General features: G+C 44.6%; 2 protein-coding genes across 11 annotated transcripts in view; one reads left to right on the plus strand and one right to left on the minus strand.

The window, feature by feature from the left end:
• Positions 1 to 1013, minus strand: part of UBE2G1 (ubiquitin conjugating enzyme E2 G1) — a 44419-nt gene extending 43406 nt beyond the window's left edge. Inside the window, exon 1 of the mRNA XM_025210628.1 lies at positions 1005 to 1013. Coding sequence (XP_025066413.1) covers positions 1005 to 1013 — 9 coding nt within the window. The remainder of the gene's footprint in view (positions 1 to 1004) is intronic.
• Positions 7 to 20637, plus strand: part of LOC102376131 (protein spinster homolog 3) — a 69282-nt gene continuing 48651 nt past the window's right edge. For 4 of the 10 annotated variants that reach the window (XM_025210591.1, XM_025210599.1, XM_025210601.1 and 1 more), the window contains exons 1-4: positions 7 to 2114; positions 11884 to 11945; positions 15982 to 16400; positions 17294 to 17457. In XM_025210591.1, the coding sequence (XP_025066376.1) occupies positions 17445 to 17457 (13 nt within the window). In that variant the 5' untranslated portion in view covers positions 7 to 2114; positions 11884 to 11945; positions 15982 to 16400; positions 17294 to 17444. Of the gene's footprint in view, positions 2115 to 9815; positions 14124 to 14683; positions 14734 to 15981; positions 16401 to 17293; positions 17458 to 20637 lie in introns of those variants that run through there. The other 6 variants (XM_025210594.1, XM_025210593.1, XM_025210595.1 and 3 more) reach the window with 6 other exon arrangements.

Below are 20637 nucleotides of genomic sequence, written 5' to 3' on the forward strand. Positions count from 1 at the left end.
TGGGAAGGTCAGCTCGAGGCCCGGGCCCGCGGGGAAAGCGGCGGCAGTGGCGGCGCCCGTGTGATAGGAGGGGAAGTTGGAAGAGACCCCCTCGGCTTAGCACGGCACGTGGCCCCGAGCGGTGCGAAGCCGCCGTCGCCGCCCGTTCCCACAAGCGCGCCCAGGCCTGGCCCGGGACAGCGCAGGTACTGCCCGGATGGGGCGCGCGGGCCCTTTAAGAGGGTCCTGGGCCAGGTGCATTCTGGGAGTCGTGAGCACGAGGTGGGGAGCGCCGGGCATGCTGGGAAGCAGGAGGGTGGCAGCTGCAGTCTGGCACGTGGCCCCTCGAAGGGGAGGGGTGAGCGCGGGGCTGGGGGCGTGGGGCCGCGGGCACCCACCTGGGCAGTGCTCTTGGTGAAGCTTCGCCAGGGGAGTAGCAAGGTTGGGACCAGAGGGGAAGGCGTTGGGCCGGGCTGGCAGCTGGAGGCTCCCATCTGGGGCCCTGCCCCCTGCCAGGGAGGGGCTCTGCTGCTGCACCTTGCAGCTCCCTCCATGAAGCCACCTGCTTTCTCATTTTTCCTCCTCTCTCCTCCTTTTGTGAGAGGAGCTATGACCCCATTTTGGCTGCGCGATGAGTCAGCAGTTAATATTAAGGGAGAAGAAACTAGGCTGGAAGGGCAGTTCTGCTAACCTCTGATAGCGGTTAGGCTTTCAGCAAACCCTGCTGCTATTGCTTCCTATATTGCGCTGTGGAAGTTGCAGTGTGGCCCGTGACCTGCGTCTGCAGCTGTTGCACGTGCAGTGCCTTCTGGTACTGTCTCCTCCTCTCCTTGCAGCCTTCCCAGGGTCGTTCTGATCCAGGCTGTGTATCCTTAGGTTGTTACATTTAAATAATGTGAGATTTTTTAAATCTGAGACGGAAGCCCCTCGTTCTGATCCCACCGATGCTACTGCCAAAGCCTCTTTTAAAGAGCGAGGCAGGCGTGCAGCTTCATTGAAGTATAGTCTCCAATCCCAAATTTTACCTCGTACATGTCAGAACTAGCACCGTTAGATAAATTCACTTAAAAGTGCACCTTGTGCATAGTAATGAGATTAAATTTGCATTTTCTGGCCCCGAGAATTGGATGCATTAAGCAGCTGTACCAGATCTGGAGACTAGGTATCAAGAACAGAGTGATACTATGACTGTGACAGCGAGCGCTTCTTGTGTGCATGCTTTATTAGTCTACATGAAACAGTGGCTCATGAGGCCTGAATGTGGAACGGGCTTCAATGTGCCTCTTGTTAAACAGGACTTACTGCAGCTTTATTCTGAACTAGCTAATCCTATCTGGGAAACATTCAATAGCTCATGTCCATAGATTGTTCCTGTTGAGTGGTTGCTGGTGAGAGAAGTGTTAAACTCTTGAATTGGGGGGGATGGGATTCCAGATCTATCATTAAGGACTTTTTTTGATCGAGTAGTTCAGGAATATGTCAATGAAAATCAAGGCAACTCTAAACTGGAGTTGTATCCTGCTTGTTAGGAAATGTCATCCAGGCAGAATTTCTGTTGAGCATCCCGAGGCTGGTGGAAGAACTTAGGGTATGTGCTTGCTCACATATGTATGCAACAGTGGTATGACTCAGGCCTATGAATGCAAGGGAGATTTTTTTCTTCACGTGTCAAACTGCTACTCTACTGGGGTAATTAGATTACCCTGTTGACTGGCAATAAGATATGGCTGTTTTTAAACTGGGTTAGTCACTATAAAGAAAAAGCATCATGATAGCTCGTGGTAAATACGAGTAACTCGTCTCAGTACCTGTCACAGTTGTTTTGTCCCCCTCCTGAACACCACTGGTTCACAGTGCCTGGTACTTTTGTCAGCAAAGTACAAGACAGGCTGATGTGAGCACCTACTCACATTGGGTGGTGGGCATGTTGATGAGGACAGTAAGTGTAGCTTACATGGATGGTAAATCTCCAGGGCGTGTAAAAAGCTTAATTCTTAGTGTCATTCAACTTAGCACTGAGTTAACAAAAGTTCCTGTACTAGATGTCAATCTTGGCAGGAATATACATTTCTGACAACTCTATTAATAGAGGACCCGACCATCTCCAAGAACTGGAGGCCACTTCGAACACTTCTGTATCCTGTTACAACATAATCCAGCATTTCTCCACCTTTCCATGAACTCAGTCACTGGCAAAGACACCTCTCCTGTGAGTGGTGTATATTATTACCCTTTTCTGTAAGAGGAAGAAAACCATACTGTAGTAGGTCCAGGAGGGTGTAGTGTAAAGTGGGATGGATAACCTGGATTCCTTTTTTTTCTGGCATCAGGGCCTGGCTTATAAAGATACTGCATATGTGATAGTGGGAGGTGGTTAAGAGTTCTGCAGTCTCCTCTATCAAAGTGATTTGCATTTAACCAGACAAAACTGGAATAGGTCCTCTTGTTTGTTGGAGAGAGAGTTTTTTTTGGGTTTTTTTTGACTGAGTCATACCAGTGTATTCCCAACAGCAAGCGAAACTCCCAAGGAGCCCCAGCAATAGCATGAAACCATTTTTTCCCCTTAGTAGAGGTGGAAATGTTACTTGTCCTTCCAGGGTACACACATTCCCCTTCTGCATTGTAGCAGATACTAGTACCCAGAGGGGTGTACCTCCCCTGCACCAGCGGAAGCGAATCTCTTCTGTTGTGTTAGTACCCTGAATTCCCATACGGCATTGAATAAACATCTTAGTACTGCAACTGTTCCTTACTGAATTCACTTACTAGCTGGTAAGCCTGCAGAGAGGCTGCCTTTCCCTGTCTCTGCAGCCCCTAGAAGGGCAGTTAATAGGTTACCTTCCCATCTCTTTCTTAGATGTTTTTCCCATGCGATGGCCTAAATTCAACTGCTATTACAGTAGTCCTTGTTGATACCATTTCATTTGTTACAGAGGTATTGCCCAAAGCCTGTTCGTGTTAGGGTCAGCAACCATGGGAGTTGTGCTTTAACATTTACAAGATCAGAGTTTCGCTCATAGCAACTTAATAGGCTTTATCATGGTGTCTGGTTTGACCCCATATCCCGTGGTGTTAAAGATACGTCCATCCCAAAACAAGGTCCCAAGCAGTACTTTAGTAAAAGCTCTTCTGGTTGGGCTCGGATTGTCAGTAGCCTCGGCTGGTGTGATTTTAGTTTCTTGGCCAAAACCAGGGTTGGTCAATCAGAACATCAGTAATAGTCAATCAAAATAGACAGTAGCAGCTGGTAAAACAGTCAATTAGAATAGATGAGAATGGTCCTACCTCTTGCACCACAATAAGCTAGTCATAGAGATCTGGCTATAGAAAAGTGGTGTGCATTTAGCACACCTAACCTTTTCCTATGTGCGCCACATGCAGTAAATGGCCTGTAGACCCATAATACGTCTCTCTTATATGCTGTGATCAGTGAAGTGACATTTCAGTGGCAGCATGGACAATTACTGTTATGCTCATTGAGACACGTGGGAGCATGTCATACCTCTTAGTTACCGTTTCAGTCAGGTAGTCTGGCAACTCTTTATATCCAGCTCAATCTGAAGTTGCCTTTGTAACCCGTAACATAAGGGCTTCAAGTCTGGTTTCTTTTTTTTAACTCCTTAGATTCTGGAGCCCGAGAGTCACCAAAGGAAAGGATTAGCTCGCTGAGCTGCTGTCAGCCTGTGCAGTCTAGCCCCCCACACTTTATACCACCCTGGTGTAGGAGTGGCTAAGTCGAACCACCACTCTGTGCCAGTGGACCTGGAGCGAGTTCAAATTGTTCACAAGTGCTATGCAGGCTTTCAACCTAAAAGTGCTCACAGCTTCATCCTAAAAGTGAATGTTCTGCAAGCTGTCCTGCTGGAGAGGATTTAGCAGAAAGGAGATGAGTTTGCTGAGTTCACCTTCTCTGTCAAGCTCCCTATTCTGTGGATTTATGTAATTTCTGTGCTGTTTCTGACTAGATGTGCTTTACATATATAAAACTAGACCCTGGGACCAACACTACAACATATAGCCAAAGCTGTTTTGCCTGAGTTGAAGCCCACTCCTATTTAGAGGGTTCAGGAGTTCAACTCCTAGTCAGATGTTGCTGGGTTGAGTTCCACTGGGAAGTATGGGGTTGCGGGGGAAATCCCATGAGAAAAGGAGCTGGCAGTTTGGCAAGCACAGGTTGAGGACCTGGAAGCAAGCGCTGCGGTATTCCAACACACCTTGTATAGCACACCTCGCCTCCCTGCAGTATCTGAGCACAGTTTTGTTTCCTTGTATTGCAGTCACGCCTACATACCCCAACTGTAATTGGAGCCTTCCTAAGTTAGCATTGTGTGAACATGTAGTAGGATAGTCCATGCTCCTGTGTAAAGCTTAGAATCCAAATATGTGAGATGGAAAAAACGGTAGGAAGGGAAACACTTGTGTAGCAGTGACTTGATATACCTAAGATCTGTGAACAAGGCACTGTCAGAGCCAGAAGTCCAGGTCCCTGTTCATACAATTATGCTTAATCTTGCACGTATGTTGACATATGGATATAATATTTACCTTCAGTTGTATGTGATTTAATTTGCATCATTCGGTCATTCCTTAATGTGCCCAGCAGCATTCCAGCATGCTCCAAAGCCCCTGGTTCTTGTGATGAGTAATTTCTGATGGAGTAACTTGGTTGTGGAAGTAAAGAAATGAAGCGAGGGGGACTTAACACATGAATCCTTGAAATTGCCAATAAAACCAGTGAGGAACAAAAGAGTTATCAGTATTCATATGGCTTCAGGCCCTGTCTAAAGCATTCTGCTAAAGCAAATTTTCTTAGCCACTTGTAACAAGATCCTTTTCTGCCAAAAGTATCCTGTGAGCCATTGCAAAGATTCTTGAGGTGCCTCCTTAGAAACACAGTGGGACATGACTTGCTTCAGTGAGCAATGCGAGCCAGCATATAGTTTTGAGGAGCACCTAAGAAGTGTTGACGGCCAGGGGCTGAACGTAAAGGGTGTAACATGCAGAAGTGTAGGACTCTTGCCGACTTAGCACAGTAAATAAGCTGGCACTAGTTGCTGCTGAATTCTCCCCACAGTGAACTTGTCCTCAGGAGGATTTCACTTTATGATGAGGTTTGGTTGTTTTCTCCCTTCAATTTTTAAAATCCTATCCATCCCCTAAATGGAGACAACTAAAATAATTTAGGACATGGCTGTCCACTTGGCCACATGTGTCTTGTAAGTGATTAATTTGTAGCTCTCCCACCTCCTGACTGCCGCTATCCTCGTTGCTCCAGCTGCTGCTGCAGTCAGGGGCTCCAGGCTCCCCTTCCCTTCTGGCTTTCACTTTGTGCCCCTGCTCCAGATGCAGAGGTAGAGTAGGGTGGCAGGGACCAGTACAGCCTACAGTGCCAGGGGAGCCTACAGCCAGGGATGGGGCTGCCACCTACCTAGTGTAGCAGTGGAAGGAGAGGGGACCTTTCCACCCATGCGGTGCTAGGAGAGCTTGCAGCTGGAGGGGTGAGGAGAAGAACATGGCCACTGCTAGCGTGGCCCCCAGCCACTAAGAAGTTGAACAGCCAAGGTTTAGGATGTACCCTAATATTTCTTTTCCTAGTCAACAAGACTGCTTTTGGAAACAAAGGGTTATTCTAAATCTAACCTGAAGTTCTGAGAGCCAAACCAGGCTTTGATCCTGTTCCTGTTTTTCTATCAAAGGGAAAAACTCCATTGACTGCAATGAAATAGGTTTGAACTCTTAACCTGCCATGTAACATTAGTGCGAATTTAATGTCCTAGGTGATAAATTCATATTTTGTGTGTTCCAGTTGACACGCTATATTCAGACACCTATCTTATTGGGATCTCACTCCATCTTCAAGTGCTCTGACTTGTTTTGATGTAATTAGAACAATGTTGAAGTGTAACAGCACCCACTGACTAGCACTGTTTGGGGGGAAATAGTTTCAAAGCAGATAGGAATTGATTAGACTCAAGCACCTTTAAACCTTCAAATGGCTGTTCAGATGCTATAAAAAATCTGGTATACTTATGGAACTCTAAAGATACAGTTAAACTATATAGCTTTTTGTGGTAGAGGAGAAAGCGAGGTTCCCTTTTGTACCTGTAAACTGATGCAAATATTTTTAAAGGTTGCTGAATTTTGGTTGCATCAATATTTAGGTGGTGTGACAGGGCTGTATTCCTTCAGACCTAGCTTTGGCTTAGCACCCCTGTTGTGAAACCTTGGCTCTCCTAGGAGCAGAAATTCTGAAGAATGTAGCCTTGTAAGCCAAAAGACTCCTCGTGTGAGTAAGAAAAGATATAAAAGAAATGGCCCGGTGCTTGCTCTGGCAGAGTCTCATATGGAGTATTTATTGTGTGGGGTCTTCAGGGTGGCAGGCAGCAGCAATTCACAGATAATGCACTAGAACAGCATTTCTCCACTTGTGAGTTACGACCTAAAAGTGGGTCGCAAGAATATATGAGAGGGTCACAAACAAACCTTAAAAAAATGGGTCAACAAACTTTAAAAATGGATTCTCCTTTAAAGGAGAACAATGTGGGGAAGCTGTGCGTTTCCCCTTGCAGGCTGGCAGAGTTCCAGCCTGCAAGGGGCTGGTTGGGGCTGAGGGGAGCAGGAGGAGGGCAATCAGGTGGGGGGTGCCACGTGCATGTGGCAGCTAGGCAGCATGGAGCACAGCTCCTCGCAGGTAAGTCTGTGGGGGTGGGGCATAAATTACAAGTCAGGGAGGCACAGGTGACACCGCCTGCCACCCCACCTCCTCTCCAGGGTAGAGCTGTGGCCTGGGGAGCAGCGGCAGTGGCTGGGCTATGGAGGCAGGGTAGAGCTGCGACCTGGCACACAAGTGGTTGGTGGCAGGAGAAGGTAAGGGCAGTGCGGCTTTCCCCACCAATGCATTACTTTTCACGCTGCTGATGGCATGGCTGGTGCAGGGGTTCTGGCAGCAGTGCGTCTCACTGCCCCGCTCTGCCCTCCTGTGCCAAGTCCTGCCTGCTGGGTCACAGAAGTGGCTCCTGCCCATGGTGGTCCAGCCAGGCTGCAGCCCCATGCCCACTGTGGGTGCACAAATCGGGGGTGGGGGGGGGGCATTCCCCACCCCTCCTGCCCCACACACCATGGGCTTGGGTCCTGGGGGCAGCAGGTCAGGAGTGAGGAGCACCAGCAGGGCTGAGGGGGTGAAGGGCTGTGGGTTGGGAAGGAGGGGCACTGGCAGGGCCAGGTGGCCTTTTTTTACTTAAACTATTTACTGGGTCAGGACTGGCCATCAAAGTTTACAAATGAGTCTTGGTACAAAAAAAAGTTAAGAACCACTGAACTAGAAGGAGCAGTGATTGTTGGAACAGGGGAGAAGAGATGCAGATGTAGGCTGATGATGGATACCAAGGAAGATACCAGGGGCAGCAACAGAGTGGGCTGACTGCTGGGAAAGGTCAGGCCTGTTGCTACCGCATTTTATACCAACACTAGATGAGTCCTCCATTGGGCAAAACCTTTACAGAGAAGCATGGGTCAAGTTGAACAGACTGTGATCTGGATATGGATATTTAAAAAAAAAACACTTCACAACGAAGGTCAAGTTGAACAGACTGTGATCTGGATCTGGATATTTAAAAAAAAAACACTTCACAACGATGAACCTCTTGGACAGCACCTTGTCTGAATGTGGTGTCCAGCAAACAGCACAGCATTTAATGAAAAGCTGCAATCTTTACAAATGCCCAGATGGGGTAGGTGGAATCCGTACATTGAGCAATAATACCAGACAGTGGCTTATAGATTTGGAACTTGATATCCGATGCCATATGAAAAAAAGAGGAATGAAGACGTAGAAGAAAAATCTTCTTGCAAAATTAGCCTTCCTTCTTGGTACCTTTTGCTGCTACACTTCGTGAGCCAGGAGGGGATGGCAGCAGTGGCCCCTTGGTAGCAATTATATAGCCTAACATATATATTCAAGTGGTTCTTATTCCATTAAGAAGTAGCATCTAAGTAATAGAAGACAGAGAATGACATCCCTTATTTGTGACTTGTGTCCGGTTGGTTTAGGTGGATAATTGGAATTTGACTCTAAGCACAAAATAGTATTTATAAAAAGTTAATTGAGGGGAGGCAAGGAAGTGTTCAGCACATGTGGTAGATTTACTTACGTAAAATTATCAAAACATGGCCTGTGTTTAAAATGTTTATCACACAAGGAAGTATTATCTATTAATGAATTGAACTGATTGTTTCTGGTCCCTGTGTCCTTCAACATGTTAGTAGTAATAGATCTCTTCATCCCACATCTTGGTTTTTATTCATGGATTAGAAGAGGAAAACATGCTTTCCTGCATTTTCAACTCCCAATTGATTTCTCAACTCTGAATGAACTAGTCATTGAACTGAACTTGTTCAATAAACTGAAACTAAGAAAACTTTCTGTTAGCAGTAACCTCTTCTGCCAGTACAGTCAACATTTTTTGTTCAGGACTTCAGCAGACTCTGCTTAGCCAGAAATGTCTGTTGGTTTAGTGCCCTGAATTTGGCAATGTCAGTAGCAAGCATGCATGCACATCTGTCTTTTTTTTTATTTAATCTGAACATTTTTAATAAATGCCTCAACACAGATTGTTGTCCTTTTGAATTTTTTTAAAAACATTTATCTCTTAAAAAAAGAGACCTAGCTGGGGAAAAAATACATATAATGACCTTTCCACTGTCTTGTCCCTGTGGGCTGGTCACTTATATCAGGGGTGGGAAAAATACAGCCATGGGCTGGATCTAACCTGCCAATTGATTGTATCTGGCCCGTGGCTGTCCCTGTGGCATTCTGGATGGGGCTGAGCCCTGCCCGCTCCCACCTGGGGCAGCTCGAGCCAGGCTCCCACCTGCAGCTGTCCCATAGCTCCTGAGGCCACAGCCAGCATGCACAGCTTCCTGGCGGGGCTGCTACCACTGCTGCCACAGCTGACCAGGTATTGCTCAGTTCCTCCTCCTGCTGCCCCTGCAGCACAACTGGGCAGCAGGTAGTGTGGGTAAATGATGGCAACCATGGGAGTGCACACTGGGCACCATGTGCCCAGCTAGGCCAGGGGGGAAGTTGCAGCTGGAAGGCTCCTACCCCAGTGCGCAGGGCTCCAGCTCCAGGCCTCCTTCCATTCAGTCTGCCCACCTGGCACGATGAGCATCCACTTGCATCAGCCAAGTGGATGGAAAGCAGTCCACCTGGCACAATGAGCAGCCACTTGCATCAGCCAAGTGGATGGAAAGCAGCCGTGCCATGAAGCTGTGCATGCTGGCTGCGGCTGGGGCCAGGGCTGGGGTGGTGTGGACAGGCGTGGATGGGAGTACAGCATAGGTTGCCCCAGGTGAGAGCAGGCAAGGCAGAATGTCATGGGGCAGCCATGGGCTGGATTGGCAGGGAGTGGGGGCAGAGACCACACTTGCACTGCACTGGCCAGTCAAGCTCTGCTGCATGTGCCTCCTGCCCCTCCCCTCCCCTCCCCTCCCAGCCAGCTCCTAGCGCCTAGCACACCAGCAGCCCCCTACCCACACAGTCCCCCCCATGCATACCCCTACACACACAATATACAAAACTAAGACTTTATTTTGAGCTGTTGTGTAGTCACCTCTGTATACACTACTCAAATCAGGGCAAAAATTATTTTCTTGAAATAAAAATATGTTATAGTAGATGTTTGGTTTTTTTAATATACTTTGTTAAAATGATAGCTTCTGAAAGATTTTACGTGAGGCCCTCGACAGCTCACCAAAACTCATTAAGTGACCCTCCAGCCGAAATAATTACCCACCCCTGCTTTATATCCATGTAAGCAGGAAAGATAGGAGAGCCTGAATGTAGGCACAGACTCATTTTTACCAGTCATGGATGGAAGAGTTGTGGTACAGAATGACTAAACTACTGTCATGTACATAGGCCTGCTGCTCTCCTTTCACTGGGATCAATTTGAACACCTTTTTTCTTGCCTTAAGACATTCACTCCAAGATGCTTGTATTTAGATTGCCAGTGCTTGTCTGTCTTAAATGACAGGCATAAATTAAGTTCTTAAAATGACATGCAGCTAAAATGAATGGCAGTGATAGAGCATCTTCTGTTTTTTAAATGATGTTCGACAGCTTAGCATTTAAAAAAACCCTACTAAGAGTTGAATATTGTATTTCAGCACACAGAGCCTTGGGGAAACAAAGCGCTAAATAAAGACAACATGTTCCATCAACAGCTTATCTCAAACTCTCTTCACGGGAGGAAAAATAAAAGCAGTACATCGCTGGTGTTTGTAAATATTTCTTGGTATACAAACTGAAGCATATACTTACAGAGACAAATCATCTATTTGACCAGGTACAATGGGACCCCAAAATAGTCCAAGTACCAAGAGCTTGTCTAGACTAGAAAGCATGCCATTTGAACGACACTAAAGTAAAATCGCAGAAGCAACCCTCTCTGTGGATGCAGTAATTATTATTATTCAGATGTATATCCCACTTTGTCTGGAAAGGCTCAGAGCAGGTAATAACAGGTATAAAAGGCTTATTCTAGTTTGGGAAGCAAACCACGTTTTTATAATGAGAGAACTGCATCTGCTCCTGAATTCATTGAAAACTGGATTTGGGAGTAAGGAAGGACGGTCCAGAAGACTTAACTACTGGAGGTGGGTGGGAAAAACTAAGCAAAGAATGTCACTGGGTAGGAAGGTCTGTGATCTGGTTGTGGGTATAACTCCAGTGTTGGCTTCATTTCCTTTGCAAAGTAAAATCAGTTTGTTTTTCTGTAGATACTATGCTGCGAACTCCTTTGGGGTGATGAAAACGCAGGTGGCTTGAGCTATATTTGGCTGCTTAAGCAACTGAATTGCTCCATCGGTTTACATTTGCGTCCTTACTTTTGTTGCTTTTTTTTTTTTTTAAAGGAGCATGTTCTTAAAGGGAATTTGAAAGTATTTTTTTCAATAGAAGTGAATTAAGCATCAGAACATTGTAAGGGAAGAGAAATCGCGGTATGCAGGCTGGAAAATGTAGGCAACAAGATGAAGTGACTTGCATATTCCATTAATGCTTGTTTTGTGACTTGGGCATCTCCTGCAACTGTCCGAGACTTTGAAAACAAGAGCCCTTCTCAACTCTGTTTAACATGCTACAATAGCAAACTCTTTTAGCTTTCGGTCAGACAAGCAGTCCCGCTGAAGTCAGTTGAAATGCTCGTATCAGCAAAGACTAGACTCATACTGGTGTGACTTTCAGTCTTACAGTATTTGAATTAAGAGATAATAGTGTTACATTTGAAGGGGGCATGGCTAAAAACTAAGCATTACCAATTCATATCATTTGGGCAGTCACTTTGGAGTGCATTGGAGTTCGTCCTTAAGTAGGATATTTGGCTGCTTTCTCAAACCACAGTAAAGGGGGAGTCAATAGTCATTTATCTCTAAAAAGAGCTCAAACCCACAAGAGGGATCCTTCACTTCAGCCTAGGGGAAGATGTATCATTCAGCATTTGTAAACTCCAATATGCTGTCTGTTCACAAGAACAAAGTAGACAAGTGTAGCAGGGAGAGTTGCCTGCCTGCTTATATTTAGCTTAAATACAAGTAGGCTGCACTGTACTACTTTGTCTTTCTAGTTTTCTTGTATTCCTGTCTCTTCCATATGCTTGACACACTCACACACATCAATCCTGCATGTGAACTAGATACAAACAAGGGGAAATCATGAAATTCTGATATTGGCATCTTAAAACTCTCTTCTTGGAAAAGCAAAGTTGTCTAATTTCAAAGTGGGCAACAGCCAACATGTCTCTAGGCAGGGAAGAAAAAGCCCATACTTAAGTCACTTGTAACTTAATATGATGCAGTGTTTAGAAGCCTTAATCCAACTTGCTTCTATCTGAATACTTCTGGAAGAAAGGATATAACTCTGAACATCAGCTTTGGTGCCCAGTCTCAGTTGTTCAGTGACGCTACAGGTAGGTGACAAAATGCCTTGGGGGTCCGGTTGTCAGATGTTTTATCTTTTCTCTTGCATTAGGTATCAAACAGAAGTGAAAGCCTGTATTCTAAGTTGAAGGATTTGTGGGGTGGGGGGAATAAAAGCCCCCTCAAAATAAAGATTTTCTCTGCTCTTTGAGGTTTGTCTGTCAATGGTATGGTCGCTTATACCATGATAAGAGTGCCTGTCTCATTCCTGGATGTATTAATCTTCAAACACTGATGTGAAGTCAGGCAGTGCTGCTGTCTCCATTTTGCTGATGGGGAAACTGAGGCATAAACCGACTGACTTGTTCATGGTACAGAGGGAGTTATGTTAGAGCAGAAGGTCTCACAGGTCTCTAGAGTTGTCATCTTTTCCCCTAACCATGGAAATACCTCTTTCTAAGTTAGCAAACTGACTCTAAAGACCTGCCTCAGAATAGTGTGTGGTACATGCAGTCAAAATCACAGACTTGTCATGGGCAAATAATGCTTCCAGAGACTTAGTAGTAGCTTAAATAAGGCTAGGATAAGGTCCTGTGTCATCTTTTGAGATATTCATGATCAAAACGTGTATCTGTTTTAAGAAGCTAAGAGAATGAATTTTATATTATTGAAAGCAATAAACCAGAATCTGGTCGGTAGCATTGTGATCTAGCACATTAATAAATCTCTTGTGTCTGTTTAACTGTGCTTTTAAAACAGCAAGAGGAGTTGTGAGGTGAGTTAATGCAGGCAGGCAACATGATAACCCAAAAGGGAGGTGATGGATGGAGAATGATGTAATACACCAGAAATAAGGAGAGAATAGTCGCAGTGGATTGTGTATTTCCTTTAGCGGTGTGTCTTACTTTGCAGGCACTAACACAGTAAAAATGGGGCACTGAAGTGGAAAAGTGAGTTAGTTTTCATGGAAGAATGAGTTAATGGAAGAATGAGTTAATTTTCAGGGTGTGGATTGCAGCCAAGGTGTTGGCTTGTTTCTAATAAGAATAGAAAGTCTTCAGGGACATGTCAACCTCCTGAGAGGAGCAGATGAAGGAAGACTTCCTTCAGCACTGAGAGAGGGTTTGAATGTATACCATGTATGTGTTTGTCTCGAGTGATATCAAGGGACTGGTTGCGTTAATGACTGTTTGCTTGGAAGCATTAATAATGCTGGAGAGGGAACTACTGTCATAGCACATAAGGAGGATTTAAGGCATTAGAGAACTACAGAAAACAAAGAGTGAAGATCCATACAAGGAATTCTAAAGACGTTGCTATCCCTTGTAGCTTATAAGATAAAGGCAGTATTTTAATGTATTATATCTTTTCCTTTCACCCCTTCAAAGGTGGTACCACTCGCTTAACAAATAGGGACCTGAGATGCAGAGGGACTAAGTGGCTTGTCCGTGGTCACGGGAAGGCTGAGTCAGAACAGGGACTTGAGCCTGGGTCTCCCACATCTTAGGTTTTCATTAGAACCAAGGGACACTTGTTCTCCTTTAAAGGTGTTTTGCCCTTGCTTTTAGGGAATGAATCTGAGCTGAGTTCTGACTGACTGAAGTTTTTCTAGACTTTTTCTGTAGATTACTTCTGGATCCTGAAGAAAAGCTAATCCTGATCACTTGTCACTGAAGTGGGCATAGCAGTACAATTAGCTAAACCCTCTTTTAATTCATGCTCTTGAGCAGCGGACTGTGCGCTGTCTCCCATGCCAGAGGCAGCTGCCTTTCAGTGATACTATATGTAACTTGCATAGAAGCTTGGCATGAAAAACACTTTATGAAAAGGAAGATGCTTGCAATTAGTATGTCACAACTAATACAGTGGGATGTTACCTAATGTTACGCAACGGCAAAAAGACGACAAAACTTGGTCAGGTACCATAAAAAGTAAACTTTCGCTTCTTAATGCCAACAATGGTGTGTGGTGGCATAGATGTTGTGTGTTATCCCAGAGGGGATAGTGCATTTGCCACCACTTTCGTTGATACTTAGGAATGTCCTCTACTTCTCTAAGGGTGAGGGCCATAGGATGATAGGAAATAGTTCTGAAAAGAACCTCGCAAGATTATCTGGTCCAGGCTCTTGCTCAGGTCAGGATCGTCTCTGACTAAATCATCCCAGCCAAGCATCTAGCCAACCTGTTCTTGAAAAGTTCCAAGGATGGAGATCCTCTAACTTCTCTAGGTAGTCTGTTCCTATACTTAACACACCTCCCCCCCAAAATCAGAAAGTTCATAGATTCATAGGTGCTAGGGTCAGAAGGGACCTCAACAGATCATTGAGTCTGACCCCCTGCCTAGGAAGGAAAGACCCCAGCCAGATGCCCATCCAACCTTCTCTTAAAGACCCCCAAGGTAGGGGAGAGCACCACCTCCCTTGGAAGCCCATTCCAAATTTTGACCACCCTTACTATGAAGAAGTTTTTCCTAATATCTAGCCTAAATCTGCTCTCTGCCAGTTTGTGACTGTTGTTCCTTGTTTGTGACCATTGTTCCTCCTAGTCTCCAATTTAAATTTACTCTGCTACAGCTTAAGGCCATTGTTCCTAGACCACAGAGGAAAGCCTGTCTCTGCCCTCTCTGTAATCACCTTCCAAGTATTTGAAGACTGTTATCAAATCCCCTCCCTGCCCCCACAACCTTCTCTAGACTAAATAACCATACTTCTTTCAGCCTTTCCTCATAAGTCTTGCTTCCCACACCCCTAATCATTTTGTCACTCTTCACTGGACTCTTTCCAAACTGTCTGCATCCTTTGTGAAGTATGGGGCCCAAAATTGAACACAGAACTCCAGGTGAGGCCTCACAAATGGTGAACAGAGCAGAAGAATCACTTCCCTTGATTTGCAAGTGATGCTCCTGATAATACAACCCAATATGCTGTTGACCTTCTTTGCAACAAGAACACACTGTTGGCTGTGTGGTTTAGCTTATGGTTTGGTTGTGGGCTATGTGATGTGGGCTACTATCATCTTATTCAGCTGATGGTCTACTGCAATGGTTAGACTTGAGGCACCAGTCAGAAAATTCAAGCTCTTATTTTTCTATAGTAAAAAAAAAAGTGAAAACTAATGGAGCAATTCTTCTGTTGCAAAGAACTCAAACCACAACAGGTCAGAATGTTTTAAACACTATGAATTCCTATTTGAAATCTCTGGGTTTATCTTATAAATCATGCTTGCACACCCAGAGTGGGACATGGTACTCTGCAGCAGAACCCTTAAAAAGATCTCAAGGCACCCCAGGGTCCCACATCACACTAGTTGAGAGTCACTGGTCTACTGTAATCCCCAGGTCCTTCTTTGCAGAACTGCAGCCAGCCAATCATTTCACAGTCTGCATTTGTGTATTCAGTTATTCTGACTGTACCCATCTATGCCAGCACAGTAAGTGACGCACAGCTTGGGACTGCACTGCCTGAGCTCAAACCCCTGTCTGTGCTGACATGGTGAAACATTGAACATTCCCCGTTTAGGAGGCCTCCCTCTACTTGCCTGCCACATCTTGATCTTAATGAAAATAAAAGGGAGGTATGTTGTCAACCAGCCTAAGGCACATTCTATTTGTAGGTGTTTCTTGGGGCTTCTCCTTCCCTACCCCCCATCCACACGCCAACCTGGGTCTGTCAGCCTTATGGTGCTCGGTATTCTAATTGTAGGCAACCAGCCAGGTTTAGTATTGTTCTTTCTCCAAGAATGTCTTGATTATAGGGACACAACACGTGTGATTAGTTCAATTGCCCTTGAGATGTTACAGATTTAATTCTTCCATAATTAATTCATAAGTCAAAAGAAAGGTCTTAACATTAATACATAAATCACTGAAGTTCATGATCAAATTAATTACTCACAAACATCTGAAATCAATGAAGTCATGATGGTCTCAACTCAAGTACAAATCAAGTCAGTTTATAAATAATTTTCAGGCCAAGTGAGCCCCCAATGAATTAATGGGCACTCTTAATTCAACAAACTCCCCGATCGTGTAGCCCACTCTTATAACCACTTGATTAATTCTGGTCATGTGGCTTTGATCTGTTCTAGGGCTCCGTCAGGATACAGCGCAACAAAAAGAAACAAAGCCATACGACAACAAAAAAAGAAGTGGTAATCTCCCCGCCTCACTCGCGCATCCCACTTTTAACATCTGAGTACTGGGGTCCAGGACAAATCCTTTTCAGGGTGGCCCTGGATCATGGAAGAGAAAGATACCCCTCTGGGTATCCCGGCTGTGGAACCGGCTTGGTGCTTTCCTGGTCTCGGCGTTCTGGAGCTTGCAGCAACTGTGCTGCTTCCTGCTACCCCGCCATATGGTTTTGTTCAGGCTCTTGTAGCTGGTTCTTGGTACGAATGTCTGACGTCAAGCCCCACACACCTCTCCAGTCACAGAGAGCATGTATTTATAAACTATGGAAGTAGTTCTGCTCACCGCTCCGTGGTCTCCGTTCCTGCACCTGCATCAGGTAAGCAATTAGTTCCAGCCCTTGCCAAGCATTTGCCTGAGTATTTTGCGGTCCTCCTAAACTGTGCAAACCCCTCCCACATGGTGTCTGAGCACCTGGACTCGTCGTGTTGCGACACTGACCCAAGTGTAGGACTTTGCAGTTGTCCTTGTTGAATCTCATCTGATTGATTGTGGACCATTTTCCCAGTCTATCCACTTAATTTTTTATCCTAGTCTTGTCCTCCAGAATGTCTGCAACTCCCCCCATCCTGGTGTCATCTGCAGATTTGCTGAGCATGCATTTAATCCCATTGTCCAAATCATTAATGAAGCTTCCTAACTGCAACTTTCTAAAAACACTGAAGGAAATTGTTAGTGAGAAGCAATGTAACTGATACCAAATACTCTACCTTTGCAGAGACATATTTTTTACAGAGGATGGCCTATATTTTCATGCTGTCAGTTCATGGCTTTTGTCATTAGCCATAGAAAATGCGTCCTCACCTGTGAGGCTTTACTGGTAATTAGGTGAGTCTAATGGATAAGTGATAAAGTATGCAGTGATCTCTTAATGGTCCTTCAGGGATTAGTATTTCACCTGGTATAACAAGGAATCATGCTAAAGGATAGCCAAGATTGTTAACAGACATGCAGCTCTGGCTACTTTACTGAATTCCATTGAGTTGCATAGCTCTGTTTTCCTGATTAGATTATGACAGGAGCATCCCGATGACTTTCAAAGCTCGATGATAAGAGACTGGCCCTAGTCTGAAAAAAGTCACTGGTGCTGGGTAGAATAGTGGAGACCAGTTAAACTGGTTATTGGAATCAGAGTCTTGGCAAATATCATCACTGTCTAACTTGTTTATGTAAGCCAATATGGTCTTAACTTGTTTTATTCTATGCTTGAAGGAATCCCAGATGGAACAGAAAGCAGCGCTCCAGCCAGGTGGAACTTCCTCCTTCATGACTTTACCAACTGCCGCCTTCAAAACAATATAGGCAAGCATATTCCAAGGTTCCTAAAATCCTAAAGGATGTGTGCAAATTGGAAGGAAGCTTAATGACACAAACATGTGAGTACTCTGGTCACCTTGTAGTATTACAATACATATTGTGCTTGAATAGGAGATGTTCTTGGCTCACTGCACTGTAGTGCCTCTTAAACTCAAAATCATACATACACCATTCCTCATGGTAGATATTTGTAACTTCCCCTTAACTGCCCCATCAGCTACCTGTTGGTTCAATTAGTAAATCAAGCTTCCTTCCTTTCAGTCTCATGCCTCAGCTTCTAAGGTCTTGATCCCAGAATGTCTACATGTTCTTGATTCAGGATTGGATCCAAAATGTGAAGGGCCCTCTGTTCTCAATGTGGTTCAAATCCAGCCCAAGGTGACAAATCTCAAAAAGCACTCATCTAAATCTCTGATCCACTTGTGGTTGCTACTGCTTTCCAGGTCTCTCCTTCCATTGAACACTCTTTGAGGTCTGGTTTCCCCATACAGGAAGTATGTCCGCTTTAAGGCTACCTCACGTTTTGTAGAATATTATTTCACTCAGTGAATTTGTTCAAGCTGCTGCCTGCTTTGCTACAAAATCCTAATGCTTCAGCTCAGACTTACCCAAACCATACCTCTGTGCACATTTGTAAACTTTGGGAATTACATCGAATACCTCAGGAATGCAAACGGTAGTCTTATCCGCTCTTGAAAGCTTGCGTGCAACTCTCGCTCTCCTAGATGATTCCTGGCTGACTGCTCTGCTAGCTGGGTGTGCTGGGGAAAAAGGAAGTTATAAGGAACAGAGGTATATCGACTCTTAGCATCAGAGTGCTAATCAGATTCTCAGTTCTGCCACAGGTTCTGACTGATCTTGAGTGAGTAAATTAACCCCTGTTCCTTGGTTTACAAAGGGGAAGTGATCATACCCAGATGAGGAAGGCAGAATATTTCTGGTTTGTGTTTCGACAAGACCTTTGTTAATGACCGTTTTTGAGTTAGCTTTCTGAGAAGGCCTGGCAATGTGGTTTGTCTTCAGGGCTGCTCACAGAAATGCTAACCATTCACATTGCAGAGCATTTAGCCCAAACAGGGTGACTGTAGATAAACAGGATCAAAAGCACTGATAAAAGAGGTTTTCAAGCAAAACTTTTCTGTTTGTTTGTTTATTCTGTTAATAAGAAGTGTTAATAGTAACTCCCCTTCCCATCAGTTCTCTGTAAATTGTTCTCTGTGGGTTCCAGGCACAGTATGTGTGCTAGCAGCCTCTTCACTGGACTGAATGAAGCTAACAGAAGTACACTGGTGGTATAGCACGCAGCTTCCACAAGTCTTAGCTGGTTAACTTTAGTATTGCTGTTGTATACTATAAGCACTTTTTCACTAGCTCCCTCCTGTTTATATCAGTGTCTCATTTCTTGCTAATAAGAGTGGCAGCACAGGCTAGAGTTGTGGCCAAGTAAGGGTAGGAACTTCAGCTTCTCAGGCTACGTAGTTTGATACTCGGAGCGCAATGCAAAGATCCAGCAGGACTGCTGATCAGATGTTAAGTGCATGCCACAATGGATAGAATGCTTGTTTTTTTTTTCTTGAATGAATTAATAATGTCCAAGCAAAATTTGAGTGTTTAATGATTGCAGTTAAAGCAAGTGTCCTGTCTAAACGCTAAAAAAATGAGAAGGGGAGAGAGAAAGAAGGAAAGCGAGAAAGAAAGAAAATAAATCTATGGCTTAGCCTGCTGAGTGTCAGCTGACCCATTCTAGCTACTAACAAGTGCTGTATATATTCATCTGGGGATTCTCAGTTGCATTTGCCAGGTTCAGCGGTCAAAACAAGCCTTTAGTACCAAGGCCAGATTCAAAATGGTGTGAGGAAATATCTTCCAACTGTGCACATGGGTTAATGCCAACAACTTAGAATAAACAGTTCTGAATGGCTGCTACCATAGAAGGATTTAACTGCTGGTGACTTGGATGATGCAACTGTGAGCCCTAAATGGAGAGTAAAGCGAATAACCACAGGAGGATGATGCTATACTACTAGGTAGGGAAGCACTTGTGTGTTACAGTGACACCTAAGGACTTTAATATATCTGAGGTATCTAGACAGTATATGCTTCTCATGAACTTTAATGCATAACTGGTTAAATGAGATGGGTCATTTAAACAGGCCAAGAGGTATCCAGGCAATAAGAAATGTGGGGTATAACAAATGGTAATCGTGTCCCAGCTGTTGTCAGAAGTCTGTACTCTGTAAGCAAGAGGTGAATCGGAAGATGTCTCTGGACTTCTGACATGGAATTTGTCCCTGATCATTTTAAGAGACCATGAAGTCTCTATGGGATAAATGGCCTAATGGGCACCAAAGGTAGAGCAATTGGTAGAGCAGTGTTGGTGGTGTGTCCCTGTGAACTAATAGGGCAAGTCTAGGTTATAAAAGCTTCTAGAAAGAAAGCTAAGCTTGTCTGACAGCAAAGAAGGGGAATGAACAAAGGGCCACCAAAACAGCTATGCATGATCATCCTGGGGAGCAGCTTCAGTAGTTGAAGTTCAAGGTAGGTGTGATGATGTGAACAGCAGAAAAGCCAAAGTTGTAGAACATGAACAAATAACAACTTGAATACTGCCTAGATGACTTAGTCAAATGAAAGCAGTGTCTAAGAGGATACATATATTTTACACCAAAGTGCCTGGAAGAATGTTGCTGTTGTCCAACCCAGTAAACCAAAAGTAGAGCTTGGATAGAAACCTTTATTTTGTCCAAGTTGAACTTGGAGTTGATGATGTGACATTTGTAAGGAAATGGTCTACAAACCTGCCTCTCTGTTTTGGGCTGAGTCACTTGCATAGAGAAGTCAGGTCAAAGCCAAGTAAGTCTTAACTATCTATGGCAGCTTGTTCCTATATTCTTCGAGCCCAGGAGTAGATGTTGGGCATGCTGTGACAATGGAAAACTTTGTGGGTCAGAAGGGAGATCCAAGCTACCAGTTTTGGGAGTCTTGAGTGGTTTTTTGCATCTGTAAATCCCCTGAAACACAGGAGACTTGGGTATCCTGGATGGGTGGGAAAAAGTTTGTGGGAGGAGTGGGGAATTTGTATACTTGCCCTGGGTATACAGAGCCCAGGCACTGCTATGCTCTCCTTTTGAAAGGACACTCAAGGTGATAAATTAAAATATTTGCAAAGTTTGGGGCTCCATTTCTTTTTAATTTCTTATTTTGCTTGATCTAGATGTTTTGTCTTTTTCCTTCCTGCT

The sequence above is a fragment of the Alligator sinensis genome, unplaced genomic scaffold (assembly GCF_000455745.1).
Source record: "Alligator sinensis unplaced genomic scaffold, ASM45574v1 scaffold419_1, whole genome shotgun sequence".
NCBI classification, from domain to species: domain Eukaryota; kingdom Metazoa; phylum Chordata; order Crocodylia; family Alligatoridae; genus Alligator; species Alligator sinensis.